This window comes from Homalodisca vitripennis, chromosome X (genome assembly GCF_021130785.1).
Source record: "Homalodisca vitripennis isolate AUS2020 chromosome X, UT_GWSS_2.1, whole genome shotgun sequence".
Classification (NCBI taxonomy): Eukaryota; Metazoa; Arthropoda; class Insecta; order Hemiptera; family Cicadellidae; genus Homalodisca; species Homalodisca vitripennis.
In genome coordinates, this window is record NC_060215.1 from 17,441,792 (window position 1) to 17,466,380 (window position 24,589).

Here is a 24,589-nt window from a genome sequence, read left to right on the forward strand (position 1 = left end):
CCGGCTAGTGCTGTAAGTGAATAGAAATTTCAATCGAGGCAATTTGTAAGTGAGTGCCGTAGTCGGTAAGTAAGGAAGGGAAAGTAGAAATGTATTTGCATGTAGTAGCTGTAGATGTAGCTATAGCTGTAGGTTGTAGGTGTGCTGGCTCCCCTTTCCTCCCCCGCGCGTGGACATCAGGAGCCGACGTCAAATGTGCGCAAGCACCGAGGAAACAGACTAAAAGAATGGGTTTAAACGGCCGGAGAGGGTAGGAAAGGGTTGTCGAGGCATTGGATGCTGCCGGAGATAGAGAGGGAAAGAAAAACGAAAAGAAAACGTAAAAATGTGGCGAAGCGCGCACGGCACGCAGTGTCGCAGAGTTTGCGCCGAGTTCGATTTTTTCCCTCTCTCTCTCCGGCTCCTTCGGTTATCCGCCTCCCACCGAGCTCTCGGGTCCCTCCCTCCCGCGAGAGGTTGCCGCGCGCCCCGCTAGACGGCAGGACGGGTCGGACGGAGGATCGTGGCGTGCGCGCGGTCCGCTCTCTCAGACTACATCAGTCACATTTGTTACGTGGACGGGAAACCACGTTCTCCGCTCACTCCGCCTCACGCTCACGATCACCGAGATACTACAGGCGGCCAGATACTTCCGCGATCTCGACACCCGTTATATCAGTATTTATTTTTTTCTAAATTTTTAATTAATCAAATACAGAAGAACAGTTTTAATATTTTCTGTCGATTTCACGATAAATTTTCTTTTTGCGTCTTGGAAGAATTTATTGACGTCGTCAAGATCATCAAGAGTCGTCTCGAAGATGATGGACGGTCACACCGGAGGGTGGAATGGTCGTCAGCTGGTGCGGTCTCGCCAGTAGTCGACGGCGGAAGAAGACAGCGGCCGCAGCGACAGCAGCTTCTCAAGACGGCGGTCTTCTCCTTCGTGGGTGCCTCAGTGCGGTCAGATAAACACATTATCTCAGTGTTACAGACATTTCAGTCCGACTTTCCAGTATTTATCTTTGTGGTTCACTGTTCTCGTCAAGGTACCGAGAGACTGTCGTTTAGGACAAAGTGGTCGAATAGTAGATATCTGTGATCTGTACGAAGTGCGTAAGTTACAGCCGAGATTCGTGGTAAGGTATCCTGTCGACAGCGGTCTCTTATCACTGACTCAGATACAGTATTGTAGGTTCAGTGTATCGAAGTGGACCAATCGAATACTTGAATGAGAGTTGTTGGGACCAATCGGAGTACGGAGATCACCACGCCCGCGCCCCGACGATAAGGTATCGCTTATCTATTAGCGAGATGACTTAGCTTCTCGAGTGATGGATATTCAAGCGATGCAGTCGATGGACTGGCTATTCAAGAAAGAACGAATCTACCTGTTGGCGCAATTTTGGCAGCAGGTGAGTCTGCAAGTTTCTTTTCAACTTTTTTGCAAAATTCAATTTTCTATTAAAAAATTGGACTTTTTGTGAATCGGAAAGCAGGATTTATAAGTACCGGCTCGGGGAAACGGAAGCGAAAGAATGTCAAGTGTTAGGCTAAAAGTTGGCGCTGCCGCGGGGGAAAACTTTGTTCGACTGCGTAATCGCGGATCTTGACCGCCTTCACTCACACTACCTGCCCACAAACTAGAAATTCTCGTATGGAAATAGCATTTACACATATATACATGGTTCAATAAACTAAATTAAATAAAACACCAAAATATAGAAGAAAGTATTTTATTCCAATATGAAGTTACCGATTGTTCTGTGAAGTGATATTACTTGCAAAGTGTTTTGTTTCAGTGATTGTTTTTAATTCAATATCCATCATATTTCTTGTCTCATATTCTTTGAATTTTATGGTACTCAAACAGAATTAAATTTTGGATAAATTCAGTAAAGTAATGCTTTCAAATTGTTTTCGTCACTGTCAAATATAAAGTTTGTCAAAATTTATCAGCCAGTAAACTAAACCTGAAAGATCCAATGAAGAAATACAATAACAAACGGTGAAGTGAAATACAATAGAAAAGTGTTGAGGTAATAGTAGTTGGAAATTTTGTACGAGATATAGTGAAAGTGTCCGTACAATAATTTTCCAAAATTGTAGTGGCAACTAACTGTCAGTGATTTTGGTGTTTGAACACTTGAGTGTGTAGTGTCGTGTTTGTGCGTGTGTTTGTGCGCGCAGGGCTGTGTGTGTGTGAGTCCGCGAAATGTGTTGTTTTGTCTCTAGTACGTGAATATTATCAAGTGTCCGTACTATATGTACTCGGGTGTGAATCAGCCGTGTTCACACACCAGAATTACTGCTATAGCTTGTTGTTTGATACGACCCGAACCCTGCTTCTCGTTACACCTCACCTACGTTTTCCATATCATAGTTTAACATGTGTATTCCCTCAAAATTCACTGTCATCCGTAACAAGTCACGAAATTTTCAGTGTATAAGTGCATTCATCAACATTGACACTCAAGCTTAAACTAATAAGAACATGTTTTCGTGAAATCCATTTAAAGTGATATTAGTTATGGTGCAATACAGAAGAGTTACTTTCCTCCTGAAAACTTACTTTAAAAATAAAATTTGTCAATTAAATACAAACAAATGCTACATTTTTCAAAGTAACTGTTGAAATTTCAGTGAAATCTTAACTTTTATAGCCTACATTATTGCCAAAAATTGCATTATCAGGTGATTGAATTTATAGTGCTTTTTCTAAACACTAACGATGTTTTATTAGTTACAATGAATAACACGGCAAGTTTCTTGACTTTTCTTGTGTGTTCTGCGAAGAAGATATACAACATGCTTTACCTCATTACCAAGATTACTTTGAAATGTTGAGTGAATTAAAGACTATTACATGCAGTGTTGTTTGAAATTTGAAAGGACAAATTAAATTTTTTTGTTACTGTTTTCAACAACCGACGTTTACACATGAAGAATACTTGTGTGCATAACTATTCTGTGCAAATTGTGCGGTAAATGTTTTTCTAATGTCCGCTTTAAAATCGTCCGTGTTTTTAACAATAAAATAAGATCATATGATATATAAACAAACATATATTAGAATGCGAATATCGAAAGTCCAAGTATAAAATCTTCTTTTATCGCTAATTCTAGTTTTAAACTGTCCAATGCCAAAATCAAACATCAAGATTATAGAATACAATAATTATTTAATTTGCATCGAAACCGACAACATCAAGATATTATATATATATATAAATTATTAAAATATTGTGAAGGATATTACAGTATGGCTACACCAGATTACATTTAAACGAGAAATTACAATATATCAAAGTATGGATCAAAGTATTATATCATTCATGGTCATTAGAAAACTTTTAGAGAATAATTTGCAGCATTACTTTAAAAGCAAACTTATAGTTATTTAGTAAAGAGAATTTAAATGTTATTGATTTGATATGAGATTTATATTTTGGAATCGTATACAATATATATTTACAAGTCTTTATATAACTTTAGAATAACAAGATGAACGTCATTAATATTTATTTGTGTATTGTTGTCTTATGGTGTTTGATAAAAACGGCGGCCTTCACGAATTCGACCATTTTCTTTAAAATGTACATTAATTTTAACTTAAATATTTATAATAAATTATTTTTCAGACTGTAATATTATTTTTTTACTTTTTTGACGTAATTATGTGGAGACTCCGATAAAAAATACGTAACACTTATTTTGGATATGGAAAATGAAGAACTTTTCACGTCGCTTCGAAAAACATGGAACACAACAGAATCGTTTTTCTTCTGGCATTTAATTACTGATTTGATTAATTATTGTTTAGTCTGAAAATGCAAACTTTATTAATGAATTATTTATAAATATAATGTGTCTTTTGCTCATGGTTTGAAATCAGCTGGAACACGTCGATCTGAAGATGGAATTAATTAACATTTTCAATGTATAATTTAAAATTGAATTTTTAAGATCCAATTACTATTGAATTATTATAACATCATATGAGTAATTTTAATAATGAAAATGAATCCGCTGGACTACTCTGCAGTATTTGCAATTAATTTTTTCAATATAAAATGTATTAAAACATTTTCGAAAATTAAAACATTATGCCATTGATTAACAGAAACAACATATTGGCACAGAAGGAATGGCAGCAAGAAATTACAAAATTCATCCTCTGAGTACTTTATATTATATATTAAATTAAATTAAAATTCAATAATCGGACTAATGTCAAATTAGCGCTGCAAAGTTCAAAGAAATGTATCTTAACAGTTTCTGATAAAGACTAATGAATTTGTTTTCATATATACAGTAGAGACAATACATGAACTGACTTTAAATGGAGATACTATGAAAACATAACAGAATTCAACAAGAGAACTCAATATTTTGTTCTAAAACTTTTTCCAAAATTACAGCAAGAAATATATCAAAATATGAATATTCATTTCATATATATTTAAATTTTATATAAATCACCATGAAATAGTGTTTATTAACTTTACTTCTTGAAAATGTCATGTCTCTGTATGTCTTTAAAAGAGAGAATTTAAATTATTTATGATAACGAATAAAACAATGCTTTTATAATTTTAATAATTCATGATAAAAATGGCAGTTGAAAAAGTCAAAGATATTTTCTTCACACAAACAATTTTTACATTGAAGAACCAACCTTTCTTGTGGAATGATAAAGAAGATTTCAGCTTTTGCACAAAATTACTTTGTAAAATCTCATTTTCACACTAAATTATTCTCACTTTATTTCATTTGCAGTACTTATGTGTATTTGTGATTGTAAATATTATTTCGATCACTAAATGTCACAAATAAATATCAACACACGATTCACTTTTTATCCTATAATGTCCCTGCAGACCATATAAAAAGACCATATAAATAAAATGACCCTTGCTTTTGTGTTCCTTTTAACTCTTACCCTCACCTATCTAATGCCACTTTCTCTTTCCAGCTCAAATGCTCTATAAATATAATATTGTTTCTTCATGTAGGCTATATACTAACAACCTTTCCGTCAAATAACTAACAACTGTAACACATCTACTAAATAATGTAACAAAACAATTATTCTGTAACAAACATTCTGTAGTATGAATATAAATTGATATTTGACATGAGTAATATTACGATTATTAAAATTCAAAAGTTTGTTCAAAAGTATGTGAAAATAACAATACAAAAGTAACTTTCAAGTAATGTCATCAACGGAAATCTGTATCCGAATTGGGTATGCTTTGGGCAATGAGAGGTTTGATTAGTTTTTAAAATTATTTAGTTTAAATTTGATTCTTGCAATGTACCCGAATGTAGAATAACTGCGGCAAGTCAGTTTGCCGTCGGCCGCAGCTCAGCGGGATGTGCGGAGCGGGATATCGCGACTATGTGACCGCTTCAGACAAATTTTATAACAAAATATCACCAATGTATCAAAGATTTATACCAAATTTTATCAGTACATAATTTTTATTCTCTTAGATTTCAGAATTTTAACAAATAAATTGTGATATTATTATAACGGTATCAAAGTTGTATTACGCGAAATTTTTCGATGTTTCAAAATAATTGTACTTAAGTTTAAAAATGTGTTTAAAATCTCCTTGTAATTAAAAAAAAATATATATAAAACTTGTGCTTTATATCAAAGCAAATCATACAAAATCGTCATTGTAAATGAAAACTTTTTACAACATAGTCAACAATAATTAGAGGATTTTTGCGATAGAATCGTATTTCATTTTAAATGTATACTCAACATTAGTTATAATGTATTTTTTGTTTTTCAAGAAATTTTAATATTTTTTAAAAGCTGAAGAGAGATCGAATTTGGTTTTCATCATGGAGTAAAAATGTAAAATTTACAGAAAACTATTTACAATTATTTTAAATACCAAATATTGTACAAATCATTGAGTTACGAGAATTGTTAGGACCAAACCGATGTGATTGTCGTGATTCCTTAATTTTATTCTGTCAATGTTGCCAATACCACATTAAAACTTTTTACTATTTGTCAAAGAACAATTTCTTATATTACTTTATTTAAATTCAAATATTTCTTGAGATAATTCATCTAGCCCACATTGTAGCGTATATTTTTGGTCGAGTGTATTGCATTAGACTTGTAACTTGAGTTTTCCACCAATTTCATTACCAAATAAAAATGTAATTTATATATATATATATATATATATATATATATATATATATATAATTATTATATATAATTTATTTAAATGATTTCGAACTTTAAACTAAATCTACATTTTATCCTATTTCCCATGTATAAACATTTTAAAATTAACTCTGGACCTATCCAAACTGTAATGTTTTGTGTCCGAACAATGAGTTTGTAACATCAATGATTGTACTTCTAATTGAATAGTACCTGAAATTATCGTATAACTATAACTCCATTAACATTATTGAATGTGTATGTTTCTTCAAATTTAATATTGTCTTTCCGAATCTTTCCGAGTACAGTAATTTAAAGTATCTATGTTATTACTAAACGCAATTGTTACCCAAACTTAATAGCTTTTTACAAATTATTGTAATTGGAATTTAATAATAGATGAATGATTCCAAGAATATAATTAGTGTTGCGTAAATCAGGATGAATTATAATTATAATATATAGCTAACTATAATACTACTCGAGTTTTACTGACTATTGTAAAAGTAATTAATGAATAATAGAACTGTCGTCCATTCTATAAAGTCCAAATCTCGCAAACATTAGTTCATTTTATATTATTTCGCGTGGTGGCGCGCTCAAGGGGAAAATCAATTGCACATATTATATATAGAAATATAATTAATTTGATAATACTTAATTGAAAATATTACTCCTTCTAGAGTTTTCACGATTTATGAAAAGTCCAATTTTTTGCATGGTATTTATAAGTGAAGTATAGTTGTTACAATTTTCTGTGTATTTTATGTTAAATGTTATTTTATTTTAAGAGAGTGTCCCGCCGAAATTGTTATGACCTTTCCCGTCACGCTGGACTCTGACGAATTCGCATTCTTGGTATAAAATTGTGGACTCTATGACAATAGTCAAGTTCTTCATACCACACCGATTTGAAAAAGTGATCGAGTAATAATTTTAAAACTTCGAATACAACAACGCCCTTAATCAATTAAAGATCCTTCCACTTTTAAATGTAAATTTCAAAAACACGTTCCACTGTTGTCGCCTTCTTTTTCAAACCATAAAACAAAATATTATGTTAATACCATCATTTATATAATCATTAAATTACATCCAGTTTTATAAACATAAACAAAATTAGTTTTAACACTCTTTTTATTTACGGTTCGACGATTCTAACTAAACGTTTGCCTTGTTGGTAACCATAAATATGTTTGAAAATAATAATTAAATAAATTAGAAATATTTTTTTTTTAGCAAACAAATACTTGCATTGGAAAGTAACTGTTGTGTACACATAATCAGTGTCCAATTTCTAGAACTATAGAGAAGGGAACAGTAACTCCTGGGTGTCTGAAAATTATGGAATACCTCCGAAAAAAAGGGGACGAATTTTCAAAACCCTTTGAGGTCACAACACGGGGGACTTTTCTCGGGCAAACTACTTATTTTTCAGAGAGAGAGAGAGAGAGAGAGTTACTGGAACGTTGTTGCGTCACATTTTATATTGTATAAATATAATGTATCAAGTTTAATTTAATGCATTTAAAATGGTTTTATTAATCATTGTTCGTTCTCTACAAAGTTGTTGGAAATTAAATATCTACTTAGTGATGTGATAAGTGTCGCTAAGTGGACTTAATAGAACGATAAGTTCAAAATACCTAAAAGGAATATACTGTTTGAAAAATAATTTGTCCAGATAACTTCTTTAGTTTGTCGAGTCTTGACATAAAATATTTTACGTTGCTTGTCCGTAAACTTTGTTCAGCTCTGCTGAGCATTGTGTTATATAGCGAAAAACACTCTCAATTTACATATAATTTCGGTCACTTGAAGACACACGAGAAAAAATCAGCGACATCGACTTTTTAGTAATGACTGATCACTATTTATAACTGTATCAGTTTATTAGTAAGTCAACGACAGATCGCCTTTAATACATTGATATTGCATAATTTGTATAGAATAATCTTAAAACATGCAAAGATACAACCCAGTGCAACAACCGGTACTCGATGCGAAGCTCCAAATTGCGTAAAATGCTCTTAGTCGTTTGAACGCAATAATGTCGAACATGTAATGTAAATTATAAAAAAAATTGAAGTGTATTTGAATACGCGTACTAGAAATATTGTAAATTTTTACATTTTTTATATGTTTACCCTTAGAGATCGCGAATCTGTGAAATATTATTGTGATTACATGTAAGAGTTGCATCTTACCATCCCTAATCGAACCGTGTGTCACGATATGTGCTAGAACCACGAATAATGTAAAAACTTTTCATGACGAAAACAGCAAAGAACTTATATTTGTGTCATTGGTTCTTTAAACACTCACTTTGTGTCAAAGCATAGTTTTTTTCAACCATTGCATTTTCAAATTAAAATCTGGTTTTTAAACTTAATGTTTCGCAATTTATGCTGATTGAGCGTGAGAGGTTAGTGGTGTTAGTGGAGGATGTATGGTTGTGAGAACCTTGCGTTAAAAATAGTTGATCCTCTTAGTTTCCATATATTACGACGTTTTTACACTAGGAAAACGTGTAATTGTCAGTTTAATTTCAAAGGACGATTTCTTGAACTTCGTCCGCTGAGGTTTCCCCAAGGAATACGCGTATCGAAAGCTGTTAGTTGTCATCATCTTGCGAGCGAGGGCCGATGATATCAGTGCAGGACCCGGACAGCGGAGACTAGGAGATAGGGGGACATTACCCCGAGAGCGTGGGTGCCGAGGAAGTCAGATATAACGTTGCCGGCAGTCTTAGTCTACTTTACCATGCATCTTACTCGTGAACTAGTTCCAACAGTCCATATGTGTTGGGGAACTGATCAACGCGTACAGATCCGCCGCTTTCCCATCTCGGTCTCGCGCATTCAAAGCAAACTGAAACTTTAGAAATCGTTCCCAAATACCTAATGTTAATTATTTACTATTTACTGTCCTAGTGCGTAGCATATAGAATTACTTAAATGTGTTATTCTATAAATAATCATTTACAAATTATAACGCTATGCTAAAGTCTACTATATAAACTCAGTAAGGAACATCCAAACTACACTTCCAAACTTATGGACGAGGTTTTATGTGTCGAAATAAAAATTCAGTTTCAGGACACATAGGTCCTAAATCACTTTGTAACCCGAACGTAAAAAGCGGAAATTGAAAGTTTTCGAACTAAAATAACTTAAAATCCAAAATAGAAAGTGGATAAATATCCCTTTTATATAAATATCCCTTTTAGCAATATATATTACCGTGTACGGTAACTTATTATATCGTGTGCTGTAGAATTCATTTAGAGGTCTAAAATAGACGATTTCCAACCACGGTGTTTTTGGCATGGATGCCATAGTATAATATGATCGTCATTTGTTTGTTTTTATTCAATAGGTGTGTACCTTTAATAAAATCTCATAAAAATAGTTACATTTCGTATTTCTTTGTTATACGTGTGGGTTCTAAGTTATTTCTAATTTATTTTAATTGGAATCCAACATTTTGAATGAAAGTAAAGATGCCTTTTCACTTTGTGGGTTTGAGTGTAAAAACCTATCTAGAAAACCATTTTCTTCAATATTGTTATGAATGAACACATAGTGGATACCTGGACTACAAAACATTTGAAAAACAATTGTTTCTGAAAACTTTTTCTTATTTCCGTCTAATAATGGAAACATCCTGAATAACAATTCGACTAGCTAACAAATAAACCCCTCCATATTTTTATCAACCTTTTATCAGCCGATAAAAATATAACAATTAAACAAAAAGCGCTTAGATGCGTGTTAGTGTTATTTAAAATAACACTCTTCTATAATTAAAAATAAGGCCGTAAAATTGTCTGAGATTTAATGTTGTTCTTGTGGGTCTAAAATCAAAATGGCCACCAGCACAACCGGATAATAATTGTAATAATGAGAGAAACCTTACAGCTCTGTAGCAATTTAATTCTTTTTGAAATGGGCGTACGGACTATCCGTATTAGTATCGAATGTTCGATTGATCTTTTCTGTTTCGATTTTGACTCGATGTTAAATATCGATTGGAACTTTGCAATTAAAAGTAACTTTAAATATTCAAAACGTGTGGTGAGAGTGACCGAAACGATGGCAAATATCGAAATGGAAAAGTTTGCAAGGCTTGGAATCGGTGTTTCAAACGAGAGCAACCAGTGTCGGCGATAAAATCTCTAAACACCAGGGATCGTGAAAGGCTCTCGTGCAAGGGATACCAAAAATAATACCGGGAAAGGTATAACAGGTTCCCCAGGGTGGGTGCCCCGACCCCGACATGGGGGAGGCTCTGCTCCATCCCTCCATTGACCCGATTGGAAACCGATTCATTGTTTACCAGTAGGCTGGAGTAAATGTTTCCTGTTTGATTCGTAATACGATTGTAACTGTTGCACGTTCCACTTTTCAGATGCACTTCAGTTGCACTTAACTGTGTATTGCTTGCCATATATTACACTTGTGCTTCGTAGTTCACATTGGCAGAGACAAAAACTAGTCGGTTTTATACTCAGCCGTGTTGCAAGTGGCTTTTCGTTTCGTGAGTTCCACAAACCTCTTTTATTGTTACTAAAAAATATGATAATTTTATATGAAAGTATCCTATTTTTACAGAATTCGAATTAAAACAAACTTTAGGGTTTGCAGAACCCCGGACTCCTTAAAAGCCTATTCAAAATATATTACGCGTAATACATTACGTAATAGCTTACGTGCACATGTTACTCTGTGGTGTACTTATATTATCATGTTTATAAACATTAGTGAGTTTAAAACAAAGCTATTTTTTTAAACTCGAAATCTTTAAATTTCACTTCTTCCAACTCTTTTCGGATACCCTGCTCAAACTCAGTTTATTTTATTTTTCAACTCATAATTGTGTACTAGATTAACGATTATTACTTATTACGTAAATCATTGTCGAAATCGCGGCCACTGTTTTAGGATTAATTCTTATTAAGAAATCGTGCCAAACTTTAGTGAGGTTAACAAGTTCTAACGATATCATGCGATTTATTTTCACCGCAGTTCATTACTTTGCCCGAGTGCAAAATGAAAGTATGTTTAACGAAAATATGATATGGTTGTCTGTGCAATTGTAGTTAGACATGACATTTTACAGCTGTAATTTACAATGTCACATATGCAATCATATGCAGAGTGTTGTTGCTTGAGATTATTTATAAAGATATCTTATTCTGCAACGTAACAATTTGTTTCGTCATAATGCCCTTAAAGAAATGTTATTGTTAACATTTTCTACATTTTGAATTTTGTTTCGTTGTATTATCTAGTCTTAATGAAGCTGGTGTTCTGTAGAAAGATTAATCCAGGTTTTTTTTTCAGAACAATAATGGTAGTTGTTTTATAAAAGTAGGCTATGCCACTTATGTTGTTTCCAGTTTAGACACCATTTACGTTTGTCGAACAACATTCTCTGTTGAATACATTTTCCAGTTGTATGTAAAAGATTGTAGCAATTATTTTGCACGGTTTTACTAGAAGTACTGTATTTTTGGAAATATCTCACCTTCTGTTACATCACCTAATGCGTAAGCTGTATAGTGGAGACACAAATACTTTCCTGCATGAATATAATACTTTAATTGCTGGCATGCCCAATTTCGTCCTAAAAAACAGAACTATTTTATAAAATCGTGTTTTCAAAATTTGATGAATCCTAATCCAGAAACACTCTGTACACGGTACCGTAGTATAGTACTACAGCATACTTCACATCATGTGTACAGTTCACATAATACTATAGTCGGTTCCCCTCTATAAACACGACTAAGTTTGCACCACTGGTGTAATTAATACAGGTAGAGCTGCCTATTTAATAGGCGAATGGACCGTGGACTAATGCAACTTAGTCGCGGCGCAACATGACGTCATTTTATTCGTAATTAAAATCTTATATTTTAAAACTATACGTAATTTTTAGTTTACACATATAAGTAGGTATTCATTCTAGTTTGATCAATATATAGTTTTTCTGGACTCGAACCAGAATAGTAATAACGGTGCGACCTCTTGGTAACTATTAATATTCATACCTAATAATTTCCGTTCATATCTTATTTTAAATGGGCTATTCCAGTTACATATTTGCATAAGCTCCATGTGTGATTTTCAATTGAAACATGTTGTAGGAAATGTCAGGCAAACCAATCATTTCAATTTTTGTATAGCTATAAAATATGTAATAAAATATTGTACTAAAATAAAAATGTATTTATCTAAATAGCTAACTGGACTCTGGAAGTTTGGCCATGGAAATTTTTCTTGGAAAAATCAAAATGCTGTATATGCCTACCGGTGTTTTATTCAAAGCATTACATGTAACTTACTATCGAATATGGTAACACCATTAATCTCCGCCCTATAGGGGTCTACAACATTGAACTGATAAACTAACAGTATCATGTGTAGACAAGAATCTTTTAAAATTCTACACTAATAGCTTCAAATTAAAAAAAAAATGAATTATTTGTTAGTGAAAATAAAATTCAGTAACTTAAAGTGGTAATTTGAAGTGAATTTAACTTTTAAAGTATACTTCCCATTCATATGTTGAAAAGTAATATTATAACATAAATATTCGTTTTTTTTCATTCAAAGTTTCTTGTAGGCCATCGCATGTCCTTAGCCCTCCAATAGTGATTAAGAGAATGCTTATTCAAGTTGAAGGAAAGGCTCGATTTGTTGTATTTCACTTTATACTACATGATTTAAATGTAAATTTTATCGTAATGCATTCATTGTAAGATGTAGTGTAAATTAAAAATTTGTTTGTAAAAACAATGTCTGCGTAATTAAATTTATTGGATCTGTTATCGTTATACGGGTGGTTTTAATTGCCTAATTTTCAAATCTAAGAGGACATTTTAGACGGTCACTGTTCGAACATATACTATGTGTCCTGTATCTATTTCTGTATGGAGGGTGTGGGCTCTAGAACAGAGCGCAGAAAGAGGACGTGTTCACTGTGGGCGGACTGGAGAACGAGTGGCCCTAGTTTTCACAGCGGCCGCTGGAAGCGCCACCTCCCAGTCTGACGCTCGGCCCAGCCCCTAACCTCCTTCCACTCTTTCTATAACAACTCACTATCATCGATTGCCACAATAAAACTACTTATTGTTATTAAGTGTATAGTGATCGCGATACCCACGCCCCACCCCCACCCCCTCTACGACAGTGCCCTCGTATTACATGTACTCTATCTCCTCTCGCTCTAATCCGGCGGTGTTTGATTTTTTTCAACTATACTAAACGAATCTGCTACGGAATTAAATTTCAAACCGGGAGAAACGGTATTAAAATATTATAGCGAGGCAGGAATGAAGCCCTGTTGTCACAGCCTTGAACATCACACATCGCTGGTAAGTCAGCGGCGAACAGCGGAAACACTGGAAACTTCGCCGCAACTTCAGTAGACCGCCCAGTTTCCATTCTTTCTCGGAAAAGTTACCATCTATTTTTTACTTTTCTTCGATTTTTATTTGTGATCTTGCCGTTTCCCCGAACTTCGATCACGGTTTTGCTAGTTAATGTACACGATAGGGTTTGAAACTGATAAACGTAATAATAAAATGAAATATAGATCATTACTTACCTTCTGTCACAATATCTATGATAAAAATACACAAAAATGTGTTTATTTCTCAAGAAGCAGTTAAAATTTAACGCACAATTCCGTTTGATTGTCATTCTTACAAATCCGGTTTTTCATTTATATGATTCTTTTCATAACGGATTTCCGATCAAATATTTTATTTTTGGATACGTTTATATATTTCAAGTTAAAATTTTAAAACAGCTGTTTACAATATTTTTATTCCGCTCTTTACTTTAAAACCCATAAAGTTGTATATAGTTGTATAATATTGTATATAGATTGGTCGAAAAAGTCTGCTATTAATAAGCAATATTTTCATCGATAAAAATAAGTGAAAATATATTCAACATCTTCTCTAATTAATCGAAAAAGAGACCTAAACTTCAACTAGCTTTAATCATTATTTCCGTGAAATTGTATCTAAACACAAATCAGTAAAGCGAGTACACTGAAAAATATGCATTATTTCGACTGTATAAACAAATCAACCATTGCAAGGATAATTGTTTAAAACTCATATCTCAAAACGAGCCGGCAATAAAAAGATCTCCATCTGAGCCCTTTGACTGAATATGGTTACGCATGTAGAAGGTTTCAAAGCGGAGACCGAAATATCACCAGCTCCTCGCTTAAAAGCGATATGAATTTGACTTGCAACAGCGAATCGGTTAAACCACCAATAATTCGGGACGCTTTAAAGATGTTGCCCTTTAGCCGGGCCAGTCATTAAATGACTTTATCGGATTCGGGTTGTGACTTTGATGTGCCGCCTTTGTAGTCATTGCGACTCGAACATCACATCCTACATCAAATAGTGTTCAGGTCAGGCGACATCATCCGCTACGTTCTGTTCCGTCCGTTTTGTTCTTTCTATCAACTAATCAATTATTGTTCTCTCATCTCAATCAGCCAGGCCGAGTCGACCCGCGATCCGCTAATAGACTTTCCGCCCTTTCATCTCTTCTAAGAGACAATCAGACAATAAACACGCCTTTCTTTTATCTACACCAATTACTTACTATCTGTATTAATTATTTGTCTTTTTGTTCGCTAATGAATTATTGTTCTACCGTTTCAATACCCTTTACTCTATTTATCGCCTGTTTTACTTGACAGCTCAATTTATAAATCCTTTACCCCTTTATTTGTGATAATGTATAGTGTAATGCCTAGTATTGTGCGTCTTTCTCTCCGAGTAGGCCTATATCTCCTCTTTAAATTGAAAACCTCTGTGTTTTCTCGTGGACAAAACACTAACAAAGTATAAGTTCTTGAGACAATAGATGACATGAAATTTGAGATTGTTAGTATTAGATTTATTAATTATTACTTATCGCAGTTTTTAAGTCCTCAAGGGCCTTAAACGTGTCCGATTCAAATGGATATAAGTTAATTTTCAAAAGTGTAGTACCATTTGGTAAGATCACATTGCAATTTCGTTCTGTTAGTTTATTGTCCGTAAAGCTTGAAATTAACCAGAATTGTTCATAGAAAGCTCATTTGATACCGAATTTCTTCACAGAAAACTATGAGAAGATAAAATACTGTATGATATATAGCCATTACTTGCAATGTATACAACTAGCTTCTCTTTTAATACTATAAATAAACGTTTCATGCATAATACATTTAGTTTTCCCCCCAATTTTATGCATTTGTTTTGCAAATAGATATAGTTTAATTAATGAGTTTTGTATTTTGGGTAGTAAGTTATGGGTGGTTTAAATTGTATACTATTTTTTTATTTAGAAATATACTTCAATTTTGTATTGGAAAAAGGTGGGAATATTTAAGTGTGGGAATAAATAATTATATAAGTCCTTTTACTCTCGCATGTCTCCCTGAAGAAATAAAGACAAAACATGTGCCATAGTTGAAAGCTCTTCCTTAACATAATCTATAAGAATGAAAAGAAATTCTACTTTTTAAGGTCTTTGTTTAAAATTTTATTTGACGATGTAAGGGAACATGATTTTTCCGGACATTTCCCATTGATACAAAAATTCAGTAACACTACGTTTCGAGATCTGCAATCTGATTTCTTCTTCAGGTAAATAACTAACCTAACAAATAACTACAATCTACGTTACCAATGCATAACAGAACGTTTATCAGGTTCTTTAGTTATGTAATAGAGCTATAAAAAGAGTTTTAAATGGATATTTCAGTTCCATTGAGTGTAAGAGGCCGCGTGAACATCGCTCCATTAGAGTGCAGAGTGCAGCCGGTAAGCTGTCTAGGTGACGTTGACGACACAAAGAGTGAACATGAACATGAACTGGTTCCATGGACCTCTGGACCGGTCCGGTCCGCCGTTCCCGGCTCCTGCCCGGTCCGGCTCAATCGCTCATTGCAACACTTCCCTGTTTGCTCACTGTTTCCATTTATTTTCACCCCACTTCGGCTCCTGACGGTGATCTATCCCCTCGCAGTCTGTGCTCCTCAGGCGACGTACTGGACATTGACTCGACACCCGTGCCCTGTCTTGCACAACTCTTCGCCCTGATCCGTTCTCGAGGACTACCCCGCCATTGTGACACTGTCTGCAGACAAAACTAAGTAGCTCATGAAAAGATACTTTCAATACCCAACGCTCAAACTGGATCGACCCTTCCTCTGTACGAAATCACAAATACGCTGTTCCCCGAACTAGTTATTTATTCCTTTGGTCTCTCGGAGAATAAAAACGAAAACCGTCCGTTCCTAGCAACGGAGCGATGTAAATCCGCTTCTATTTGAGTAAAAGTTGAAAGCGGCTCAATATCCGCCTATGTGGAGCGGGGTGGTGATAATGGGGGGATGTAAAACAGAACCAAACATATTATCAATATGGCGCAGTACACCAAGAGACTGCAAACAACTATTTAATAACCGAATTTCTTTGATGTATGTTCAAGCATGTTCTCGGTGAGTTCTGGTCTTACTACTGCCTGTAGATTATATGTTGCGCGGAGTCGGGCTTCCTGCAATTTCGAGTGTTGTAAAACATATATAAATATCGCCAGAACATTTTAATTTGAACTCATTTAAGTTCCATCCAGATTCTTTTTAATTCTTCGTTTTTAATTGGAATGGTCTGTTGATAACGAATTATTATGGAAATCTCCACAGGAACCCGATTATAATACTAGAAACATTTGTAACCAATAGTCCAAGTCCGGTTTGAATTTTCCTTTAATTCGCAATAATCGTTCATACACGAATGCAGCCGATTATTGCATAAGAATACATTACGTCATTTGCATTTCTTTTTTTAATTTTGTCTGATAATTTAGTTTTAATTTCATATTTAGTTTAAATAACCACTAAAGTGATAGTAGAATCGAAATCGACAATCCGAAATAAAAAAATACTCACTATAATGGAAATCTTACTGATACATACGGAATAAGTTTTTATGTTAACAGTGACTTAGTGATGTAATACCAGTCAGTGTATATAGAGAGACAAACAAGGGGTGGGGGAGGGTAAGCACGTCAGAACTGAGGCACGGACACTGTATCAGAATCAGATAGTCAACATTCGGCACCTAACACCGTCAACAATTGATTTAGCCACCCTTTCAATCCATGCCCAATATTTGTCTGCACGACCAACCCCTGTTTTTGTACTTTAATAGCTCTTCATTTTCTCTATCAGTATATCATTCATTACACGATCATTTCATCGGTTTTCATTCACGCGTTGAACAAACAGTATTGTTGTTATTTAACCGTCTGCTTTATTTTTGTTTGATTTTGTTCGACATTGCTCGTCCACGCCGCTCCGTACTCGCGCTCAGCGGAGAGCGTGTATGTGACTAATTATCAGCCTATATTTATCCACCCGACAAAACATAATAAATGTTTAGTTCTATTTTGTTTTTTATGTTGTTTGTTGAATCGTGCTTGTTTCGTTCCTGCCAGCTTTCACCTGGGTCGTGGAAACAAGCAATGCTTGCGGTACAAAAAGTTTCACACAAAATCACACATAATATCAGCTTGAAAGATTTAAGGGTTAACGGTGTTTTAAAAATATACGTTATGTTTTCCTAAATCAAATAGAATTCTGTTAATTCGATTTAGAGTAACCACTGTATTAACAGATACGATTACAGATCTACACGAAACCAATATAGCGTTTAACCTGCACCTTGCATTTCAACAGAAAGGGCGCTTTAACAAGGTCGCATTTTACAAATTAATTAATGAAAAACCTAGAACTGAGTTTGCTTTATGGAATCTGTTGTTGAGCAAATGTCGCACATCCAATTCTGCTACGAGGTTGTACGGTACTCTTCATTATTAATTATTTACTAGTGAGTGCTAAAAACTGTAATTTCAGTTATTTTCTGTTGTTCATTTGGCGCTTTTATGATCGTGGTAATTATGTTGGACTACTTATCGAACACTGCTTTACGCAACATTTCTTGGCTGAAAATTAGAAGGTGGCTGATGAAAACTCGGTAGTTACGTTAGGTAACTATTGCAGTTAGTCAAGTACGGTTAGCATGTGGTGTGTCGTCACTCGACGCGTAAAGGAGTCAAGTATCTCGATTGCCTACTCGTTGGCAGGAAGGCGCTAGGCCCCTACGCCCCCGCCCCAATTAAAGACTCGTGTAAAAATGTTACGTACAAACCCAGCCACACTACAGCCGTCCGGGTAGTGGCGGTTTATTTAACCTAAACAACTATTAATATGTACATAACTCCTTCTACAATAACAAGTTTGAAATGTGTGTAACCTTTTAAAAACTGTGCTTTTACAAACTAAAAAAAATTGTTAGTTGTAAAATTAAATTTCAAACTACTTGACGTTTCAAATTAATTATATTAGTGATTTTCATTACATTTTACGTGCGATTCTGGTGAATATTGAAAGCCTCACATTAAGCATTTAGTGCTTTTTAACCAATTTTTAATTTAATTTCACTACAACCCGAGTGGGTTAGTAACCTTTGTGCTATTTAAGTTGTATCCTTTTTTGGCAATTCCAAAAATCAAGTCCCGTAATATTATATACAATTTGCAGTCGATAGTAATATTTTTGGGGAACCACCCCATTTTTTCACTTCAATATATTTCTTTTAAGAAATTAAACTTAAATCAATACCGAGTGGATCTGATATCAGGACGTACTCTTTACCTTGATATATGTTCTTCTATATTTAAAAAAAATACTCTAAACTTGTATCTATTTAAATCGTGAATCCTCAACTAAGGTTAATCTGTTTAAATCGTTTATTTCGTACCTGCAAAGATTGCTTTGATTGTAATACTGGTAATAGTTACCATAGTGCATTGTTAAAGACTTTAATACACTATACCGATGTAGTCAGGTGATAAATTGGAAGCCTCTACCCGGAACGTTCTACGTACACGTGACAGTTCTACGCGATGTGCATGTGATCACTGTAAGCGACACGGTGCGGCGCACTGCAGAAATCACCTGTTACTGTCGCACTGTGACTCGTACACGTGACAGTTCTACGCGATGTGCATGTGATCACTGTAAGCGACACGGTGCGGCGCACTGCAGAAATCACCTGTTACTGTCGTACTGTGACTCGTACACGTGACAGTTCTACGCGATGTGCATGTGATCACTGTAAGCGACACGGTGCGGCGCACTACAGAAATCACCTGTTACTGTCGCACTGTGACTCGTACCTCCCTTTCTGCGAGCTCTACCCCCCATTTATCGGGCTTTGTGGTAATTAAATCGTTCACACTTTCCTGCAAAAAGCCAATCGTCAATTTTGCGGAAGCAAAAAACCTTTTGTGCAACCCCTAATCAACCGTTCGTTTCTCCTGTACGGTTTATCTCATCCAGCTATCTCCCCCTCCTTCTGTTTAGTGACATTTGTTTTGCAAGCATTTAGGCCTATTAGTACTATATAAATACTGTATTGAGGTAACAATCTAAATCGTATAATACAAAATGAGGTTGAACTATAGTCTCTCACCAGCGAAGTTGCACTCTTTATGTACTACTTTATGTTTATTTTTACCAAGGATTTTCATAATTCAAACGATTTCATTTTGAAATGTTTGTGATCGTGTGAAGTTACAAGGAAATAGTTCTTTTGGCGATCAAGTGTCAGGAATAAATGTATTTTCAATCTTCCATGCTCTTACCAAATAAGTTACAGTATTTGTTCTAATTTAATCACTACAATTTTTAAGAAGAAAAATCAAAGTTTGGTTGGCTCTTTGTAACGTTGAAATCAAACCGGGGATATAAGAGAGCATATTTCTGGAACACATAGGTTCCTTATTAGAGGTTTACCAATATAAATTCATATAATTTACCGAGTGCAAAAAAGTGTAAGTATATTTTTAACTTGTTAAATTTTAACTACCTAACATTGATTGGTGGCAAAGTTAAGAAACCTAACAGGTGGTTTGGCTCCTGCCAGCGAGTGTGCCATGTTTTGTTCGTTTTACTTGGCTTTACACATTAATGTGCCATAATTGTTAGTGTTGGTAAGCGGTTCCAGGCGGAGAGGCTATAGGGCGGCGGGGGCAGCGGGAGGGGGCAGAGGTTAAGTTTAGTTTAGGTATCGAAGGCGATTGTCACAGTCACGCTTGCGGTCGAACGAATCGAACCGGCAGCTCTCCGACTCTTGGCACCTCCTACTAACACATACATAAACTATTTTTATATCACTGTCAACCTAGTAAGGGTTTTAACTGATCAAAACTGGCCAAATTATCGCCCTCTGTCCTACCTACCGAAATAGAATCTTATTTTTGCTTAAGCCTTTGCAACAATTCAACTGGAAATAGTTTCTCACCCAGACGACCTACACATGTGTAAAACAAAAAAACATCCGTGCTAACTCCAATAGAAATATTTCGGACTGTGCGATGTATTTCTGAATTTATTCTATTCGTATGTAAAAAAATATAATAAAAAACAAACAACGAATATGCAGGAACTTACTAATAATACAACTAGTTTGATCGGTTAGTGCACTAGGCTATGTCTGTTGTAAAAATATGTTCAGGTACTCCAACTAAGTAACGTACCATTGAAAGTTACTACAAATAACTTTGATTTCGGCTACTTACTGAGTTGAGTTTTAGTGGGAAACAATATTGCGCTTAAAGTATGTGAAGCTGTCAGATACGAACTATACATTTATTACTTTTATATCCATAGCCTATATAAATATTGTACTGTTTGAAGTCATATAAATGTTATAGCAAAAAAAAATTCAAAACAACTCTTCCCTGCGTAGATTTCATGCGGCTTATGTGGGGATATTTAAATAAATTATGTAATATGTACTTATATTGTTCGAACAGTTTTTGTTATATTTTTTATTTTTTTTACGCTGATCTATAAAAATGTTGATATAATTTTAAGTTCTATTTTCGTATTTATGACAGGATAAATTGTTAGTCACTATGTGTTTTCATTTCGGAAACCAATTTCTAGTTGTCCTCAAGATTTTTATAAACAGTGAAACCTACAAGGGTCATTCCCCACATCTGCCTCCCCGTCTGTAATAATTCCCCAATATGGCGGACACCGTGGTATAACGTGCACCGTGCCCTAGTCGTGGGCGTGCACTGCAGACTCCGCTGCACTCGGTGGTATTCCAGTCCGTTTGGCATGAGAACACATTTTCCTTTTCTAAATGTACTTGCGCAAGATGAGAATAGCCACATTCACGACGGCAGGTGGGCCACAATGGGCGGCCGTGTCCCCGGTGGCTGTCGGTGGCCGTAGTGGCCCGGTTATCAGGATTATATTGGACTCGGTGTCTGGCGCTGGCGCTGCGATACAGTGTGGCAGCGGCACAGCGATCTTCTCGCCGCGCTCGCCAGTGTGTAGGACCCAGGGCGCGTGTGCAACTTCTGATCTATTTGGGAAACACCTGTTAGTAATCAGTTTCCCTGGTGTTGAATACGCCGAACTCCGTCTTCCCCTCACTTCGGCCGTCTTGGCTCCGAGCATTCTCTCCGAGATTTCTTCGGTTTCACTCGACTCGAGTGATCAATCCTATTTCGTTAAGGCCGACAGGCCTGCCACGGACAATTGCTTTGTTTTAACTGTTCAACAGAAATCAGTCGTGGTTTATCTTTACACGTGAGGTCTGTTTTGTCCTGGACGCCACATTTATTTGAATTTCCTACAGTTCGATTTTCCTTTTCTATTCACACAGCTACTCACACAGCTTTGTAGTTTTCGAACATTTATACTTTTGAGTACGGGACGCTTTGAAATTCACACGATTCACACTATGTCACAGAGAATCGCGGTAACATAAAAAAATACTTTAAAGTGTGTTCGTCCACATAAAATTCCTAATTTCAATAAATGAACACTAATTTCCACAATTTCGGCTTGCATTACTGCTACACTCACTTTTTTTGTAAAACTCGAAGATTACTTTGTAAAAATCTTCTTTGCACCCACTCCAAAACGGATATACCCGTATATTTCCGTATAAATAATTAAACCTCACATCACTTAGGATACTCGAATACGTGTAATGCTTTATCGCATACGTTGACGGTGAAAGATTCATTCATAAGACCATCAACTAACAGTGTATCAATGTGTCCTTGCGCTCGTGTAAATCTCACGGAGGGGGGAGAACCAGAATATTTCGGGAAGGTTGCAATCGCGAAGTCGAAATGATCGTCGCCATCGCTTATACCATCAACGCCAGTGTCCACTACTAATTATAATAATAATTCTAAATGTAGACCCGCCGTTGCACTTTTGAACGTGAACGAGGATGTGATTTTTGGCTCGCGGTCCCTTATTGTTGCTAGACCAGCTCCACAGCACGGCCTCACTTTCTTGTCACCGTAATTAATAGTCTTCTGTCGGGTTTCTTCCCTTGACCCGAACGAATGCAACATTTTAGCTGTTTCTCGCCGCACCTGTACATTAATTCGTGTGTTACTTCAGCTGCGTAAATTCACCAAACGGACTCGTATGGTAACTAGTGTGCATCAGCAGTGGGCATCTTACCGCCCCGACCCTCTACATTTCACCTTCTCTTCTTTGTTTGAAGTTTGTCAGTAGTAGGTGGACGGTCGATGAATGCAGACATACCGTGACCTGTATTCTTTAGTTCCGTTTTAATAATTAGTGTTTAGTGTTTTTTTTTATTAAGTGCACGTTTTAGAGTTAGTAAAGTTGCCACACAACTAGGTGACTGTGATTCCTGACTTATGTGTATCGCAACGCTCTGGTATGATTTCTTTATTTTAACCTAGATTGTAATTATGTGTTAGGTTAGTTATTTACCTGAAGAAGAGTTCAGATTGCAGATCCCGAAACGTAGTGTTACTGATTTTTTGTACCACTGAACGATGGCAAAGGCCGGGAAAACTTCTGTTTTCTTTAACCTCCTATCTGCTTTAAATTGAGTGTGGAGTTGTACACCGCCGTCTTCAGACGAACTGTAGCTGATCGTATTCAGACGATGAATGCCGGCAGCAAAGTAGACGAAGCGGGACATCACGGAAGTAAATGGGTCCCCTTTCATTTAACGTATCGGGTTTGTGCCCATCGACATACTGGAGTCGAACCGGACAAAAGTAATCTTGCCTCTGGAGAGGGACATCTGCAGCGGAGAGAACGGCGGGACGGCCGGGGGGGGGGAGGTAAGGTCATAAACCGGAGAAAGAATGCCAGATATAAAGTGGGAACATTAGGAAGCTGGAGAACACGGGTATATTCAATAAGAGCAAAACAATGGCAATAATAAATGTAATGTATAGAGTGAGTGCTGGCAAAAGTGGCATAAGAGCCGGCAGATGTCTAATAAAATATATAGGATCTCATCGGTGGGTGGGGAAGGGGTGCGGGGGGCGACGGCTCGGGCGAAATAGATAAACTCATTTGAATATTCCAATTGACTTTATGTACGATGGGATCGAACCACGACTGTACTGAGGAGCCCGACTCCGAGATCGGGCGGTTCTATTCGCTTCTCTCCGATGAATTTTCGAACTGTCTCTAAAATATGGATCTGTTTCGAGTGAGAGACAAGTGAATGTTTATGCGTGTGTGTGTGCGTGTGTGTGTGTCGGAGGGAGGGCTGATACGATGAAAGGGTTGAAGGAAAATGGAGAGGGGGGTATTGAGCCTTAGAAAATGAGGGCTGATGAGAAATATCAGAGGGTTTGGGCGGGGGGCAAGGGGTTGCCGGGTAATCAATAATATCTCGTGTACACAATACCATCGGATGAAACATTATATATAGCTTTGATTTCTCTTTTGCATAGCATCTGTCTCTGCGCCTCGTCGCTCCGGTCAGCGATTCCCTTGTCTTCCATCGCGGATAAATAAATGTACTTAAGACGACATCAAAGTACGCGCTCCCTCCGCCCGCCGATCTGGTACATATTAACGCACCTTGCGCCGCAAATTGTTTGCGACTTTCTAACTTCTCAGCGATCGTTTCTTCATCAAAGAATCCACCGCGGATCCACCCGTGTAGCCTGATATAAATACGAGCGTATATACACGCTGCGTTCTTACTAAATATCTTATAAAAAACTCTTAACTTTTTTTCGACAGATTTGCCTTTATTAGTTCATTTTACACGTAGAATAAAGTTAGGAACTCATATTATAAATTATTTATTTGATTGTTGTATAAAAAAATACAGTATAGCAATAAAAATTATATAGTTTTTTATGTAATCACAGTACACAATAGTTATTACGGTTTGTGTGTTTATATACTATTCAAACTTACGCAAAGTTTCACAGTGAAGTACATGGAACACGTACGAATTAGCGATTTTTAATTTAAGCTAAATTGATACGAAGTGTCAGCGATAACGAA

At 35.7% G+C, this 24,589-nt stretch overlaps 1 protein-coding gene across 4 annotated transcripts in view; it reads left to right on the forward strand.

The window, feature by feature from the left end:
• The first annotated feature begins 495 nt into the window (after window positions 1-495).
• The window catches only part of LOC124368742 (homeobox protein cut), an 88,731-nt gene continuing 64,637 nt past the window's right edge, over window positions 496-24,589 (forward strand). For all 4 annotated transcript variants that reach the window (XM_046826078.1, XM_046826079.1, XM_046826080.1 and 1 more), the window contains exon 1: window positions 496-1,394. In XM_046826078.1, the coding sequence (XP_046682034.1) occupies window positions 1,314-1,394 (81 nt within the window). In that variant the 5' untranslated portion in view covers window positions 496-1,313. The remainder of the gene's footprint in view (window positions 1,395-24,589) is intronic.